General features: G+C 41.6%; 1 protein-coding gene across 1 annotated transcript; it reads right to left on the reverse strand.

Annotated features, from left to right (window-relative positions):
- Positions 1-736: 736 nt before the first annotated feature.
- LOC139392212 (leucine rich repeat containing 71) lies at positions 737-16,236 on the reverse strand. Its single transcript, XM_071140017.1, has 17 exons — positions 16,104-16,236; positions 15,888-15,926; positions 15,451-15,585; positions 14,589-14,708; positions 14,210-14,285; positions 13,903-13,977; positions 12,230-12,298; positions 11,977-12,136; positions 11,736-11,819; positions 11,437-11,511; positions 10,956-11,060; positions 7,951-8,038; positions 7,788-7,867; positions 7,661-7,687; positions 5,186-5,297; positions 1,741-1,832; positions 737-1,555 (listed from the first exon to the last, which is right to left on the reverse strand). Exons 1-17 carry the CDS (start codon positions 16,177-16,179, stop codon positions 1,433-1,435), a joined length of 1,536 nt encoding a protein of 511 aa, XP_070996118.1. The 5' UTR covers positions 16,180-16,236; the 3' UTR covers positions 737-1,432.
- Positions 16,237-17,378: the final 1,142 nt, after the last annotated feature.

Consider the following 17,378-nt stretch of genomic DNA (forward strand, 5'->3'; position numbering starts at 1 on the left):
AGATGTGGAAGTGCGAGGTAGGCGGTGGACGCATCCAAAGCATCTCCAGCTTAAATTGACGGATTTCTAATGGGATGTTACTTAATTAACTAAGGTCCAGGGGTCCGCTCTCAATCTTTCAATCACCCACGTGAGTATATGCTCCTAAAAACCAATGAGGAGAGGCGGGACTTGCAGCGTGTCAAATGTCACAAATAGAACAGAGTTGTATTTTAGCGACTGGCTACGCAGACGCTCGTTGATAAGTGCGAGCAGTGTGAGTGCAATGATTGAATAACATGTGTACATTTATTTTGCAACGCTCACGCCACGAAGCAAGCATGTTAAGGCAACCTCTTTGCACATGGGGAAAATGGCAAAATGCCAGTCTCCACTCAACATTCTCCCCCCAAGCAGACTTGGGTAGAGGTGGATCATCTTCCTCTGGTTTCAGACAATATGCTGGCTAAATAATCAACTACCAACTTTTGTATTGAAGCTGCTGATGCTTTGATAAACTCCTGACTAGCCAATTGGAGTATTACTGTTATCAAAAGGGAGCTAATGGGTTTGAATGACCTTAAAGTCGATTCAGCCCCTTTTTTATACAGTTTAAAAAACGTAACATCACGGCAACACAATACTGTCATCATAACCCCAATTTAATGATGCAACAATTCACATTTTATTTTTTTTACATTGTTTGCCTGGGTGTTGCGCTGGATGGAGCTGAACGTTGACACATCAGGTGCTGAGAGTGTAAAAGAGTACCAGGGATGTCCCCATCCCATCCATTGCAGCTCATTTAAAGTTTAACTAGCAGCTAACAGAGGCATGAAATAAATGTTGTCCAATGTGCCTTCACAAATTTTTCTTGAAATGCATTCACCAGTAGAGACTCGTTTTCACATCCTGGTGCGTGCTGGCACCTTTCAAGTGACAACTAAAAAGTATGTAAAACAGATCGCTATTTTTGTGCTTTGTTTGGCTTGGTATCGTAAATGTTTTAACTAAATCAGGAGCTTGCTGATATACAAAGACATTTGAATGGAATTCATAAACTACAATGCATCCAATGTGTAAACAAGGATCCCTGACTGCATCCTGATTCCTACAACTGTTTATTTTCAGAGTTAAAGATTTCACCTCTTATGAAGTGAACAGTTGTGGAGGTGTGTAGTATTTCATGTCATTGTTTTTGTTTATTGATTGGACTAGAGTAGACAAGTGACACGTGGAAATATAAATGGGGCACTAGCAGGAAAAACATCAATTTGTAATTCAAATTGAGAAACAAATTGGTAGCCTGGGTACCAGACCTGCTATCATGCCAGTTATTGTCATATGCCAAACAAGGAGTGGCAAGGTGTGGAATGATAGCACAAATTGGTTCTGGTACCCACGATAACAAAATGGGTAGGGGAGTTAAGATTTTCACTCTGCTATCTATAGTTTATGCTGCCTGCTCCTGTTCGTCATCTACTTGAGCAGAGGCCGTTTTGTTGAGAGGATCCCTGAGTGACATCAGTTCTTTTATCTTGAGGAAGGAATCACAGTCTGGAGGGAAGCGGTTTCTCTGTAGAAAAAAAAAAAGAAAAGAGAAGTGGACTGGGGTCACATTCAGTGTTCAGGACACTGACAACAGGAGTAATTAAGTTGTTTAATTATACAAATCTTCAAGCTTTTGAACCAGCAACAAACACACAAAAAAAGCAGATCAATGCACACACACACGGAAGAGCTTGAATAGACAAGACTCACATTGAGACAGAGACGAAGCAGACCTCCCCCTTCAGTCTGCGCCCCCACTGAGGACAGGAAGAGGAGCAGCGACTGCTCTGAAAGCCTGTTGCCTACATCCCAATACAAAGACGATTCAAGTCATTGTAAAAAAAAAAATCTTCCTCACTTCAACATCACATTATAATTGCAGCAAAAAAAATCTTCTAATGTCACAACTACAGCAGCTATTCCCATGTGATGAAAGCTGCCTTCACTGAGGATGTTGTTAGTATGTCCCAAATGGCATCCTATTCCCTATAAAGTGCTTTACTTTTGACCAGGATCCATTAGGGCTCTGGTCAAATGTACCCATTGGGCTCTGGTCAAAAGTAGTAGGGTGTAATTATGGACGCAACCTGTGTTGTGAAAGTGGCAGAGGTGGGATCAAGTCACTATTATTAGAGTCACAAGGTTTGAGTCTCTAGTCAAGTCCAAGTCCTGCATTCTAAGAGCAAGTGAAGTCGAGTCAAGTAAAATTAAATCTAGACTTGTAGTTGAACCAGTCATTACACATCTTTATTTATTGAGGCTACAGACAACTGTTTTCACTAGTCTGCAGCACGTTTTGGGAAAAAAATTGAATTGTTGTGTGGCCGATGTGAAATGTCTAGATAGTTAGGGGTGGTGCGCGCTAATAGTGTTTCAGTTGGTGACGTCACTCAGTCTGAGACCTAGAAGTAGTTGTTCCCCTTGTTCGGCTTTTGTGGCGCGATTCTTCGTGAGTGACTGTGGTTGATGTGTGCAGAGGGTCCCTAGTTCGAGCCCAGGTTGGGGCGAGGAGAGGGACGGAAGCTATACTGTTACAGTTGCCTCTAGTTGTGTTGTTGTCCTCCGTTGGCTAGCTAGCTAAAATGTTCCCTTTCCTAAATAAGCCATGGATGGAGATATGAATTTGGACTTAATTCTCTGTACTGGCCAATGATTACAACAGTCATTCTGACCCAACCATGAATTCATACATTCTTCATCTGGCCTGAGAGGATGTAAGTTCAATATGTAGAAGGCTAATGTTAGCTAGCTGGCTAATTGTTGCCCATGATAGGAAGTTAGTCTAGCGAGCAAGCATTTTAGCCAGGTAGCCTAGGACAACAAAAACTAAAAGCGTATACTGTATGACAGAGTCACAGACCGTTTCGGCAACATGAAAGACAGGAGGATGGGCATTTCTCTACAAGTAGGGTGAGTCCACATGTTTTTTCTACTTACTGATTTTACCCACGCACTGCTACCGACACACTGAGGTTCGCACACTCCTATTACGGTACACACAACCACAATGTCTGTATCAGAGGCTATTGCCCATGTATATTTGGTAAATCTGCTTGTATATTTTGTATGATATGGCGCTTTCACCATTGGAGAGCACTTTGTTATCTTGTTGAAATGTTTGCTGTTGACAAACACACGAAACCATATTTAATTCAATTAACAGAATTTCTACGTCATGAGTCTTGTGCACATGAAAGTTCGCAATGAACATCGTGCCCACTCGGAAGGTAAGAAATGGTACATGAAAACATGAAACAGAAATGTCCAAGTGTTTCAATAAACAGTACAGGAATGGAATGTTGAAACGCTAGCAATTATTTTAGGATTAGATGGAATATATACACTGAACAAAAATATGAAACGCAACATGTTAAGTGTTCGTTTCATGAGATTAAATAAAAGATACCGAAATGTTCCATACGCAAATGTGTTTACATCAATGTTAGTAAGCATTTCTCCTTTGCCAAGATAATCCATCCACCTGACAGGTGTGCCATATCAAGCTGATTAAACAGCATGGACAATAAAAGTCCACCCTAAAATGTACAGTTTCGTCACACAACCCAATTTCACAGATGTGTCCAGTTTTGAGAGAGCGTGCAATTGGCATGCTGACTGCAGGTATGTCCAACAGAGCTGTTGTCAGAGAAATTAATGTTAATGCCGCCTCCATTGTCGTTTTAGAGAATTTGGCAGTATGTCCAACCAGCCTCACAACCTCAGACCATGTTTAACCACGCTAGCCCAGGACCTCCACAACCGGCTTCTTCACCTGCGGGATCGTCTCAGACCAGCCACCCATCCAGCTGATGAAACTGTGGGTTTGCACAACCAAAGGAATTCTGCACAAACTGTCAAATAACTCATTGTAACTCGATGACCACTGGCACGCTGGAGAAGTGTGCTCTTCTTGGATGAATCCCGGCTTCAACTGTACTGGGCAGATGGCAGACGGCGTGTACAGCATCATGTGGACAAGCGGTTTGCTGATGTCAACGTTGTGAACAGAGTGCCCCATAGTTGGGGTTATGGTATGGGCAGGCATAAGCTACGGACAACAAACACAATTGCATTTTATCGATGACAATTTGAATGCACAAAGATACTGTGATGAGATCCTGAAGTCTATTGTCGTGCCATCTGCCGCCATCACCTCATGTTTCTGCATGATAATGCACGTCCCCATGTCTCAAAGATCTGTACACAATTCCTGGAAGCTGAAAATGTCCCAGTTCTTCCATGGCCTGCATATTCACCAGACATGTCACCCATTAAGCATTTTTTGGATGCTTCTCACAGCAATTGAAGAGTGGGACAACATTCCACAGGCCAGAATCAACTCTATGCGAAGGAGATGTGTCGTGCTGTGACATCTCACACTAGATACTGACTGGTTTTCTGATCCACGCCCCTACATATTTTAAGGTATCTGTGACCAACAGATCCATATCTGTATTCCCAGTCATGCGAAATCCATAGATTAGGGCCTAATGAATTTATTTCAATTGACTAATTTCCTTATATGGACTGTAACTCTAAAATGTTTGAAATTGTTACATGTTGCGTTTATTTTTGTCCAGTATAGATTTACCACATATGCATTTAAATGTGTGAAAGTAACAGCAAACATTTCAACAAGAGAACAAAGCTCTCTCCACTGGCAGGTGTTTGGAGAGAACAAGTGGATAGACCATTTTTAGAGCTGAATATTTATTTATTATGGCAATCCTGTCTCCTTACATTTTGACATTTGCGCTGCACCCGATCCTATTGCTGTACATCAAATCAGTAATCTGTTCACTAGCTCTCCCGCCCTGTGTTGATAATTTGCTGGTCCAATCAGTGACAAGTGTGCGTTTCTCTAGCCAATCTGTTGCATGTTTTTTTTGCAAGGGCAATGCTGCGGCTACTGTCTCTGGCTGCGTGGAGAGTAATCCACGGAGACTCTGTGCCGCAGAGTGACAAAACATTACAAAAACCTGGCCAGATCATTTCAAGTCTCAAGTCAAAGTCAAGTCCCGCGTCTTGAGGCTCAAAGTCCAAATCAAGTCGCAAGTTATTTTCTATCAAGTTGAGTCTCAAGTCATCAAAGTTGTGACTCGAGTCAAACTCGAGTCCAAGTAATGTGTCTCTGGGAATTGGTGGGGAATCTGACCTGCTAGGTTGAGGGAGGTGAGGGCTGTGTTCCCAGGCAGAATTACTCGGCCTCCAGTGTGTTGCACTCCCGGCTCCAGCAGGGGGCTCACTGTCTCAACCAACTCTGCTGACTGGTGGAGGGAAACTGGATTAAAAATCTGAGTTGTGTGCCATTATGCACCTTATTCCTTTTATAGTGTGCTACTTTTGATCAGGGCAAAAGTAGTGCACTATGAAGGGAATAGGGTGCTATTTGGGATGCAACGCAGTATCAAAATATTGATGGAGTTTGATTGGACATACAGTGGTAATAATGCTTTAAGTTGTTAGTTGTATGAACATCATACAGTGCATTAGGAAAGTATTTAGACCTCTTCACCTTTTCCACATGTTGTTACGTTACAGCCTTATTCTGAAATTGATAAAATATCCCCCCCCCCTCAATCTACACACAATACCCCATAATGACAAAGTGAAAACCGGTTTAGACATTTTAGCTAAGCTATTAAAATTAAATAACAGAAATACCTTATTTACATAAGTATTCAGACCCTTTGCTATGAGACTCAAATTTAGCTCAGGTGCATTCTCTTTCCATTGATCATCCTTGAGATGTTTCTACAACTTGGATTCCACCTGTGGTAAATTCAATTGATTGGACATGATTTGGAAAGGCACACACCTGTCTATGTAAGGTCCCACAGTTCACAGTGCATGTCAGAGCAAAAATCAAGCCATGAGGTCAAAGGAATTGTCCGTAGAGCTCATAGACAGGATTGAGTTGAGGCACAGATCTGGGTAAGGGTACCAAAATATTCCTGCAGCATTGTAAGTCCTCAATAACTCTTCCTAGAGCTGGCCACACTGAACAATCGGGGGAGAATGGCCTTGGTGAGGTGACCAAGAGCCAGATGTTCACTCTGACAGAGCTCCAGTTCCTCTGTGGAGATGGGAGAACCTTCCAGCACTCCACCAATCAGGCCTTTAGGGTAGAGTGGCTAGATGGAAGCCACTCCTCAGTAAAAGGAACATGACAGCCCGCTTGGAGTTTGCCAAAAGGATCCTAAAGGACTCTGACCATGAGAAACTGATCTACAAAAAGAGTCAACAGAGACTGTACTTTCTCAAAAAGCTGGGATCTTTTAATGTTAATTGTACTATACTGACTCTGTTTTACAAATCTTTCATTGAGTTTTCACTTTTTGTATTGTTTGCTGGTTTGGCAATTCTACTGTCAGCCAGAGAAATATGCTGAGAAGGATTATCACCACATCAAGCAAGGTACTTGGAGTCAAACAGACAGGCCTGGATGAGAACTTTAAGGTCATAGCCCTCCGCAAGGCTCACAAAATAATTTTAGACCCAAGTCTCACCCCCTGTACCCGGACTTTGAACTACTCCCCTCTGGGCGCAGGTATAGTGCATCCCTCGGAAGGAAAAACAGAACTAGACAATAATTTGTGCCAGGTGTGATATTCCTCCTAAATAGCTCGGGCTAATGTTCCTATCCACCGAGTAAGGCCAGCAGGCTAGTCTCTTTTTAATGGTATGTAACTTATGAAAGTTGTATTGTCAATTTGTTTTGTACATGACACTGCAACAAAATTTCCCCATGGGGACAAAGTCAGTAAAGAAACAAGATTCTCTGGTCTGATGAAACCAAGATTTAACTATTTGGCCTGAATGCCAAGTGTCACATCTGGAGGAAACCTGGCACTATCCCTACGGTGAAGCATGGTGGTGGCAGCATCATGCTGTGGGGATGTTTTTCAGCAGCAGGGATTGGGAGAGTAGTCAGGATCGAGGGAAAGATGAAAGAAGCAACGTACAGAGAGGTCCTTGATGAAAACCTTCTCCAGTGCGCTCAGGAATTCAGACCTGGGCGAAGGTTCACATTCCAACAGGATAACGACCCTAAGCAAACAGCCAGGATCACACAGGAGTGGCTTTGGGACAAGTCTCTGAATGTCCTTGAATGGCCCAGCCAGAGCTCGGATTTGAACATCTCTGGAGAAACCTGAAAATAGTTGTGCAGCGACGCTCCCCATCCAACCTGACAGAGCTTGAAAGGATTTGCAGAGAAACTCCCAAATACAGGTGTGCCAAGCTTGTAGCATCATACCCAAGAAGACTCGAGGCTGTAATCTCTGCAAAAGGTGCCTCAACAAAGTACTGAGTAAAGGATCTGAAAACATATGTCAATTGTGATATTTCAGTTTTTTTAAAACCTGTTTTTGCTTTGTCATTATGGGGTATTGTGTGTAGATTGGGGGGGGGGGGGGAAACAATTTAATAAATCTTAGAGTAAGGCTGTAATGTAACAAAATGTGGAAAAAGTCAAGGGGTCTGAATACTTTCCGAATGCACTGTATATCCACCAAATCCAAACATTGTGCATTTCACAGTCTAAGCGTTTTCTCTTTGAAAAGAAACACTAACATGGTGTCATCTGTGAGACAAACTGCAATGTACACATACACCCAAACAAACACACCTTATTCTGTGTAGCATTGGCCTTCTCCTGCAGAAAGAAACAGAGGGACATGAGCTGTCCACAATGTACATATTTCCAAGGGGATACAATGCATTTAACCTGAGTCTAACAGGGTCTCTATTGGTACCTCTTGATCCAACACAGATGGGCGCTTCTCTTTACCCCCTGACTTTCCCCCTTTACCCCGGGGCAACTTGGTGTCAGAGGCTGAAAGAGGGAACAAGAAAAACTAAGGTATAGAAAAGAGAGAAATATTATGGTTATCATAAGTGTTTATGACAATGCTTTACCTTTTCTGGCCAACTTTGGTTCCTCTTTCTTTCCTGCTACCCCTCCTGTCTGGTTTGCTGCTGGCTTCTCATCCTTTTTGGCTGTGTCCTAAAAATAAATAAATAAAGTGATTAATCTGAATATGAAGGAACCTTTTTTTTCTGTGTTTATGAAAGAGATCATACTGTATGGGTGGTTTCCCTGAGACAGATTAAGCCTAGAACAGCGTTTCCCAAACTTGGGGTCGCGACCAACGGTGGGGGTCGTCTGATTTTAAAATATATATACACATATACACATTACCTTTATTTTAACAGTGAAGACATATTGAGACCTAGGTCTCATTTTCAAATGCGCCTTGTGGATTCGTAAAGTATTCAGACCCCTGAACTTTTTCCACATTTTGTTACGTTACAGCCTTATTCTAAAATGTATTAAATAGTTTTTTTCTGCTCATCAATCTACACACAATATCCTATAATGACAAAGCAAAAAACAGGTTTTTAGAAATTGTTGCAAATGTATAAAAAATAAAAACCTTGAAATAACACATTTACGTAAGTATTTGGACCCTTTACTGAGTACTTTGTTGAAGCCCCTTTGGCAGTGATTACAGCCTCGTCTTCTTGGGTATGACGCTACAAGCTTGGCACAACTGTATTTGGGGAGTTTCTCTATTATTTTCTGCAGATCCTCAAGCTCTGTCAGGTTCGATGGGGAGCGTCACTGCACAGCTATTTTCAGGTCTCTCCAGAAATGTTCGATCGGGTTCAAGTCCGGGCTCAGGCTAGGCCACTCAAGGACATTCGGAGACTTGTCCCGAAGCCACTCCTGCGTTGTCTTGGCTGTGTGCTTAGGGTCGTTGTCCTGTTGGAAGGTGAACCTTCGCCCCAGTCTGAGGTCCTAAGCAGGTTTTCATCAAAGAGCTCTCTATACTTTGCTCTGTTCACCATTCCCTCGATCCTTAGTCTCCCAGTCCCTGCCCCTCAAAAACATCCCCACAGCATTGATGCTGCCACCACCATGCTTCACCGTAGGGATGGTGCCAGGTTTCCTCCAGACGTGACGCTTGGCATTCAGGCCAAAGAGTTAAAACTTGGTTTCATCATACCAGAGAATGTTGTTTCTCGTGGTCAGAGTCCTTTAGATGCCTTGTGGCAAACTCCATGCGGGCTGTCATGTGCCTTTTACTGAGGAGTGGCTTCCTTCTGGCCACTTTACCATAAAGACCTGTTTGGTGGAGCGCAGTTGAGATGGTTGTCCTTCTGGAAGGTTCTCCCATCTCCACAGAGGAACTCCGGAGCTCTGTCAGAGTGACCATTGTGATCGTGGTCATCTCCCTGACCAAGGAAACTTCTCCCTCGATTGCTCAGTTTGGCTGGGCGGCCAGCTCTTGGAAGAGTCTTGACTCTTCCATTTAAAAATGATGGAGGCCACTGTGTTCTTGTGGACCTTCAATGCTTCAGATATGTTTTGGTACCCTTCCCCAGATCTGTGCCTCGACATGGCCTCATGGCTTGGTTTTTGCAATGACATGCACTGTCAACTGTGAGACCTTATATAGTCAGACAGGTATGTGCCTTTCCAAAACATGTCCAATCAATTGACTTTACCACAGGTGGACTCCAATCAAGTTATAGAAACAGCTCAAGGATGATCAATGGAAACAGGATGCGCCTGAGCTCAATTTCAAGTCTCATAGCAAAGGGTCTGAATACTTATGTTAAATAAGGTATTTCTGTTGTTTTTTTGTACATTTGCAAACATTTCTAAAAACCTGTTTTCGCTTTGTCATTATGAGGTATTGTGTGTAGATTGAGGAATATAAATCATCTAATCCATTTTAGAATAAGGCTGTAACAAAACAAAATGTGGAAAAAGTGAAGGGGTCTGAATACACTGTACACCACTTAAATTATCTCCCTCTCCCCTTCCTTCCTTCAAATGTGGCTCTAACTTTTGAAGCTAAACGCTACAGATGACTGCCGAAATAAATGAAACACCAACATAAAGTGTCTCAGTATGTGTGGGGCCAACATGAACCAGAACAGCTTCAATGTGCCTTGGCATAGATTCTACAAGTGTCTGGAACTCTATTGGAGGGATGCGACACCATTCTTCCATGAAAAAGTCAATCATTTGGTGTTTTGTTGATGTGGTGGAAAACGCCGTCTCAGGCACCACTCCATAATCTCCCAATCGGGTTGAGATCTAGTGACTGACACACACACTTTTACACCCTATGCTCCATTGAGACCCCTTTTTAAAAAGTCACAGATCTCTTCTTCTAGTCATGGTAGCCAAAATAATGGGCAACTGAGTAGTTTTATACATGACCCTAAGCATGATGGGATGTTAATTGCTTAATTAACTCAGGAACCACACATGTAGAAGCACCTACTTTCAATATACTTTGTATCCCTCATTTAGTAAAGCATTTACTTTATTTTTGCAGTTACCTGGTTTAGGAACCCATTCCTGAAAGCTGAAGTCGTCTGCCACTGCTCTGACATTGCTGACGCATGCCAGATCTTAAAACGCCTGGATAGCTATTTTACGTATCAGTTGACCACGTCATGTTATAGAAATCTGGTGCCCGACGGCACAGTCAATGACGTGGCACACATAGGGCTGTGGTGGTCACTAATGACCAGCAGCAACATCAGTGCCTGGAGAAGCCTAATTACCGTGACTAAATGGTCATGTGGAATTTGACTGCCTTCATGACTCGTGACTGCCGGTGTGGCGGTAATACGGTCATCGCAACAGCCTTAGGCACACAACCATTGCTTGATGCATTCATCGTCGCCCTGCAGGGGAACCCAACCTAAGACTCTCAGGAACACATTTTTATTGTCTGTTTCCCTCTACAATGCTCACAGGCCATGCAGGATTCATTAGAAAGAACAGGACCAGGCACCAAATTCAAAACAATGATGGCGTTCTTTTCTACATGGAAGATCATATAGTCTAGGACTAGGCTTAGTCAGTGTCTGGGAAACTAGCCCCGCGTTCTGGTAGGTACTTTTTTCTTGGAGGCAACCTTGGCTCCTTTGCTGACGTTGCGCTCCAGTGAAGAGCTGCTGGGGATGGAGAGAGGTCGTTCACACTTAGAGTCAGCATGAGAGGGCTGGGAAGACAGAGAGCGAGAGAAAACAGGATCAGATTAGTGTGCGTGCAGTTTAGTTTGAGTTAGTGTGTAGCTATTGGTGTGTTATTCTTCTATTGAAGTGTGTAGGTGTGTGTGTGTGTGTGGCTTGGGATGGTCTAGCGGTCTAAGCCGCTGCCTCCAGAATACATATCCCAGTGAGAGTGTGGGTTTAAATCCGGCACACTGCTTTTCTAGCAGACACTCTCTCTCTTCCTACCTTTCCTGTCAGTATTTTATTGTTCTATCTAATACAAAAAATATGAAAGGCAAATATATAAAAAGAAGTGGGACTGTCCCAGTCCTAAAAAAAATGAATTTAAGAAAAGTAGTGTGTAGGTGTGCTTTCCGCTCTCACCGACTGGTCTCTTCTGAGCAGCAGCCTCCTCCTCTCAACAACCTCATCATGGGTCAGAGAAAAGGGACCCAGCACCTAAGGAACCCACACAGAGAGAGAGAGAGAGAGATCATTGGGAGGGTAAAGATACAAAAAAAAGACTCCCAAATGGCACCCTATTCCCTATGTAGTGCACTACTTCAAACCAGGCCCATAGGGAATGCACTATTTAAGGAATGGAGTGCCATTTGTTATACATCCTTTGAAAACTCTTAGTTTATTTTTAAAGGGGAATCATTTGTAAGCGGTTAAGTACCCACCTCTGCCAGACGAGAGGCTCCTGTGTCTCCAATATGATTATTGGCCAGAGAGAGACACAGCAAAGAGCGATTCAGACGCAAACCCTGGTAGCAAAAATAGGGGAGAAAGAAGTTGATACAACAACAAATATCTGCCACGTATCATCCTTCAAGGCTGGTAAATGTGGAAAACACATTTCTACAATAGTGGGGTACATTTTTTACATTTGACTAATTTAGCAGATGCTCTCATCCAGAGTACCTGTGCTATATGAGCAGCACCCGCATCACCAATGGAATTGAAGGCCAGATTGAGTGACAGAAGATTATTGTTGGCAGTCTGGGCTGTAGCGAGGGCTGAGCCAATCAGGCGAGCTCCCTCCTCGCCAATCCGGTTATTACGCAGTGATACATGAGTAAGCCTGTATTGCAGTGATACATCATCATTGAAATGTGTGTGTAAGCATGATTGAAAAAAATATATATATAATAATAAATAAAAAACAGGAACTCACATACTGTCTTCAGATATAAGGAGGTGATAACTCTGCTCTGGTAGTGGGTTTCCCTCCAAAACCACAGTCCTAACCGAGAGACAGAGCACATGAGAAGTTCAGGGGCCGAGTGTATCAAGCGTCTCAGAGTACGAGCGCTGCCTGAAGATCAGGTCCCTACTGTCCATGTAATCTTATCATTGTAATCTAAAAAGTAAAACTAATCCTAAATCAGCACTACTCCGAGACGCTTGATTAATACGGGCCCAGATATTCTTTCATTATGCTCTGCATATCTCCATGACACAGGTAGTGAAGCACATTCAAAAAGAATAGATACGGTGCATTCAGGAAGTATTCACACCCTTTGACTTTTTCCACTTTACAGCCTGAATTTAATATGGATTAAATATATATATATTTTTGGCACTGGCCTACACACAATACCCCATAATGTCAAAGTGCAATTATGTTTATAACTTTTTATTTTATTTTAATAATTGTTATTTTTTTACAAATGAATTAAACATTTAAAACTGAAATGTCTTGAGTCAATAAGTATTCAAGCCCTTTGTTATGGCAAGCCTAAATAAGTTAAGAGTAAGTAAAAAAAATTGCTTCATGTCCCACAATAAGTTGCATGGACTTTGTGCAATAGTGTATTTTAATGACTACCTCATTTCTGTATCCCACGCATACAATTTTGTGTAAGGTGACTTTAAAAATCAGTTACAAAGTTTAATGGCTGTGTTAGGAGAAAACTGAGGATGGATCAACAACATTGTAGTTACTCCACAATACTAACCTACTTGATAGAGGGAAAAGAAGGAAGCCTGCACAGAGTAAAAGTATTCCAAAACATGCATCCTGTTTGCAACAAGGCACTAAAATACTGCAAAAAAATGTGGCGAAGCAATTCATTTTTTGTCCTGATTTATATTTGGGGCAAATCTCATACAACACATTACTGAGTACCGCTCTCCATATTTTCTATCATAGTGGTGGCTGCATCATGTTATGGGTATGCTTGTAATAGGTAAGAACTGGGGAGTTTTTCAGGATAAAAAAAATTAACTGAATGGAGCTAAGCACAGGCAAATCCTAGAGAAAAACCTGGTTCAGATCCTGAACCAGAAACACCTGGTTCAGTCTGCTTCCACCAGAACTGGGAGAATAATTCACCTTTCAGCAGGACAATAGCCTAAAACACAAGGCCAAATCTACACTGGAGTTGCTTACCAAGACGACATTGAATGTTCCTGAGTGGCTGAGTTAAAATTTTGACTTAAATCTAAAGGCCTGAAAATTGTTGTTGATCATTGCTAGACAACCAATTTGACAGAGCTTGAAGAATTTTGAAAAGACTAAATGGGCAAATGTTGCACAATCCAGTTGTGGAAACCTCTTAGAGACTTACCCAGAAAGACTCACAGCTGTAATCACTGCCAAAGGTGCTTCTATAAAGTATTGGCTCAGGGGTGTGAATACTTATGTTAATTAGATATTTCTGTATTTAATATTCAATAAATGTGCTAATATTTCTAAAAACATGTTTTCACTTTGTCATTATGGGGTATTGTATGTAGATGAGTGAGAAATAATTTTGAATTCAGTCAGTAACACAATGTGGAATAAGTTGAGGGGTATAATGAATACTTTCTGAAGGCACTGTATATGGTGAATCATCCAATCACCTTAGGTTTGAGCAGAGAGATATTGTATTCTTCAGGGAGGTCATAGTTCGCCCCGTCAGACCAGCACACCACAGACTGCAACACAGAAGATAATATTGCAAGAGCAATGCCTACCCCCCAAACATTACACTAACAACCAAGTAACAATAAATGTGGGATATTTTGCTCAGTTTCTTCCAGGAAAAGGACATAAGCTGGGGGAAAAAAACATGCCGAACATGCCCAATAGAGCTTAGCTTTGCCTTGGGCAAATACTGTATATCATGAAGTACAAAAAGATGCATCTCAATCTAAATACAGTACTCACTGCAGATTCTGTAGGTTGCTTAGGGCTGGAAGTGTCTTGTTAAGCACTCGAGCCATCAGCTCATCTACCTTCCACCCTACGAAATGACAGAAACAATGGCTCTGACACTTCTTGTTTGCCATTACAAATTATGTTCATACAATAGCACTACATGTTTCTTTCTATATTGTTCACTGTGTAAGAGGTGAATATGTAAGAGAAGTGGTACAGTTCAAATGTCAATGTCAGTGTCTCTTGAGAGAAAGCAGTATTGTTTTAAAACAATGATTTTTTTCTGTATGTTGTTTACTATCACAACTACACTACATTGTTTACTTTAGGAGTATTCTAATGTTGTTCAGACAGTGAAGGATTATGTTTGGTTCAGTTATGCTCTCACCACACACCCTGACCTCCTTAATACTACGAGGGTCCTCGCTCTCCAGCTCCACTTGGAGGCGTGGTTTAGGGCACCACGTTGTGGTCGCTATACCAGCACCCATCTGGGACTGGCTCTCCTCTGACGCCACAAGTATGTAAATGATAAACAGCAATAATAAAAAGTGAGACTGAGTCCCAAATGGCACCCTATTCCCTTTATAGTACACTTATGGGCACTGATCAAAAGTAGTACATCATAGGGAATAGGGTGCTATTTGGGACACAACCTGAATGACGATGAGAGAGCTTGGGAATAATGTGTAATGAAATGTGTGCACACAGACACACACAAAATGTATACAGTAAATAAAATATATAAAGTATGTAGAAAATATAAATGGGCCAATAGTTTTATAATATAAATCATTGAGAAAAAAATCCCCAAAATAAAAGCTAGACAGGTATAATTAAAAATTCCAAAAACAATTAATTTAGCAGTACTGATTTTGTTCTTATGTTTGAGCAAAAGTACACAGCATTAGCCATGGCAAAATGCATAGAATTGATGGGAAATTTGCTTTAACACTGCAAAACAATTATCTCAGCTCCATGGTAGAATATGTAGAATGTGTGTAAATTTGCTTTAAAACTGTAAACATTTCTCTCAGCTTCATGGATAATGTTTTTGAAATGCAGGAAATTGGCTTAAAAAAGCAACAGGTCGACCACGCCCATTGTCACGCCCCCTGCAACGTCCAATACCTAAGCCCCTTTTTGATCTAGAAAAAACCCTGGGCCTAGCAATAGAGAAAGGAGTAAGACATGAGGCTTAGCGCCACAGTTTGGTGGTTAATGTGAATGGCTGGTGGACTGTCATTTACCCATGTTGCCTCTCTCTGTGGTAGGAGTGACAGAGGCTGGGGCTCGTGGGGTTACAGCAGGGATCTCCTTCATGCCCAGAAGAGAACACAGCTCAGGGAAGTCCATCTCCAGGCTGCCAGAACACTGATAATCATCTTTTAGAGAGAGGATCAAACCACAGAATGACATCCAGTGATTCCATCTGTCATTATGACTACCCATTCAGTTTTGCAATAGTATGTCACTGTACTGAGGTTATTAAAAACAGGAAGTTCAATCTGCAGCAACAAACAAAATGTTAGGTACAGTACTATATATTTCCCAAAATAGTAAAATATTACCTGAACCAGTATCTGGGCAACTGAGGTATATCTGGGCAGAGGAGGATGAATATGCCTACTCGTGATATTTATCTTCTCTTCCTCTGCCCAGATAATGTTACTGGTTCAAATCTTACCTATCCTCTGAACTGGACATTTCTCCTGTATATTTAGTCCTAATGGCCAGAGAAAAGGACAAAGAACAGTGAAGGGCTCAGCTATTTAATTAACAACCGAAATATATAACAAAATAAGCCAAACTTCTGCATCTGCGCCACGGTCTACGTAAATAGCACTTGTCATTAGAAACTGGACTTGTCAGGCAAGGCTGGGACTGAATTCCTTCATCTTACCAGCAGTTTTCGAAAACTCATCCTCAACGTTACCAGCTGCCTTCTCTTTCACGACTTTCTCAACCCTCTTTTTCATCCTCAAGGTGGTGTAGCTTAGCTAGCTAGTAAGTAAGTAAGTACAGTAGGCAGGTGACGTTAGCAAGCTAGCTAGCAAGCTAAAATTCACAGATGTTGACTGTAACTATACTATAGCTGTTACAGTCTAACGTTAGTCAAATGAACATTTCATTATAGCCTCCTAAACGAACAAGAGTAATATTTCGCTTGCTATCTAGCGACATATGCTTTTAGCAAGCTGTGTGTGTTTTCTTTCAGTCCAATTTACGCCACTTTCAGTTGTTTTCACTTGGTTGAAACTGCCAGAGCGAACTAGACTGGCGTCATTACTCGTTATCACCATGCCAACCGCCCCTCCTTCCCCAGGGAATTTAATTTATGTATTTCTTTATTTAACCAGGTAGGCAAGTTGAGAACAAGTTCTCATTTACAACTGCGACCTGGCCAAGATAAAAAAAAAAAACTAGGACAACATATTTTACTTGAATTTACCTGCGATGGATTTGGGCACTCTCCTTGTCCTGTTTATGTTCTCTGGACCACAGTTCATATAGTTATTTGATAAACCTGCAGGTAACTGTCAAAATAAAGGAAACACTTGCGTAAACGAGGGATGCCGGTGCTTCCATGCAGGTGTGGTTCCCTAAATTATTTAAGCAATTAACACCACCCATCATGCTAAGGCTCATGCATAAAAGTGCCCAGTTGTCCATTATTTTGGTTACCATGGCTAGAATAAAAAAGATCTCACTGACTTTGAAAGAGGGGTCTCAATGGAGCATTAGGGGTTTAAAATGTGTTTGTGTGGAGCTGCGCCTGAGACAGCGTTTTCCACCAGCATCAACAAAACACTAAATTATGTAAATTATCTTGGAAGAATGGTGTTTTATAGAGTTCCAGTTGTAGAATCAATGCCAACACTTTATATTGATGTTTCCTTTATTTTGGCAGTTACCTCCTAGTTCAGTGGTTCATCCAGCTACATACCAGAAATCAACCAACAGACACGATAACAAAATGATGCAATAAGCCGAAATCAAATTAATGACACGGTGCACAAGTAACAAATGGACGGTTTTGTTACTGTTTGTTACTCGGGCCTCATTGAGTCATTCATTTGATTTGGGTTTATTGCGTCATTCTGTTATCGTGACGTCACTGTTCATATTTTATTTTAGGTCATCTAAGTTTGTTTAAAAATACCTTTTTTTTTAAAGA

This window comes from Oncorhynchus clarkii, chromosome 32, assembly GCF_045791955.1.
Source record: "Oncorhynchus clarkii lewisi isolate Uvic-CL-2024 chromosome 32, UVic_Ocla_1.0, whole genome shotgun sequence".
NCBI classification, from domain to species: Eukaryota; Metazoa; Chordata; class Actinopteri; order Salmoniformes; family Salmonidae; genus Oncorhynchus; species Oncorhynchus clarkii.

Coding starts and splice junctions, on each gene's coding strand:
- LOC139392212 (XM_071140017.1), bottom strand. CDS start 16,179: ATGAAAAAGAGGGTTGAGAAAGTCGTGAAAGAGAAGGCAGCTGGTAAC. Junction 13,978..14,209: donor AGCAACCTACAGAATCTGCA/GTGAGTACTGTA, acceptor TCTGTGTTGCAG/TCTGTGGTGTGCTGGTCTGA. Junction 12,137..12,229: donor CTTATATCTGAAGACAGTAT/GTGAGTTCCTGT, acceptor ACTGCAATACAG/GCTTACTCATGTATCACTGC.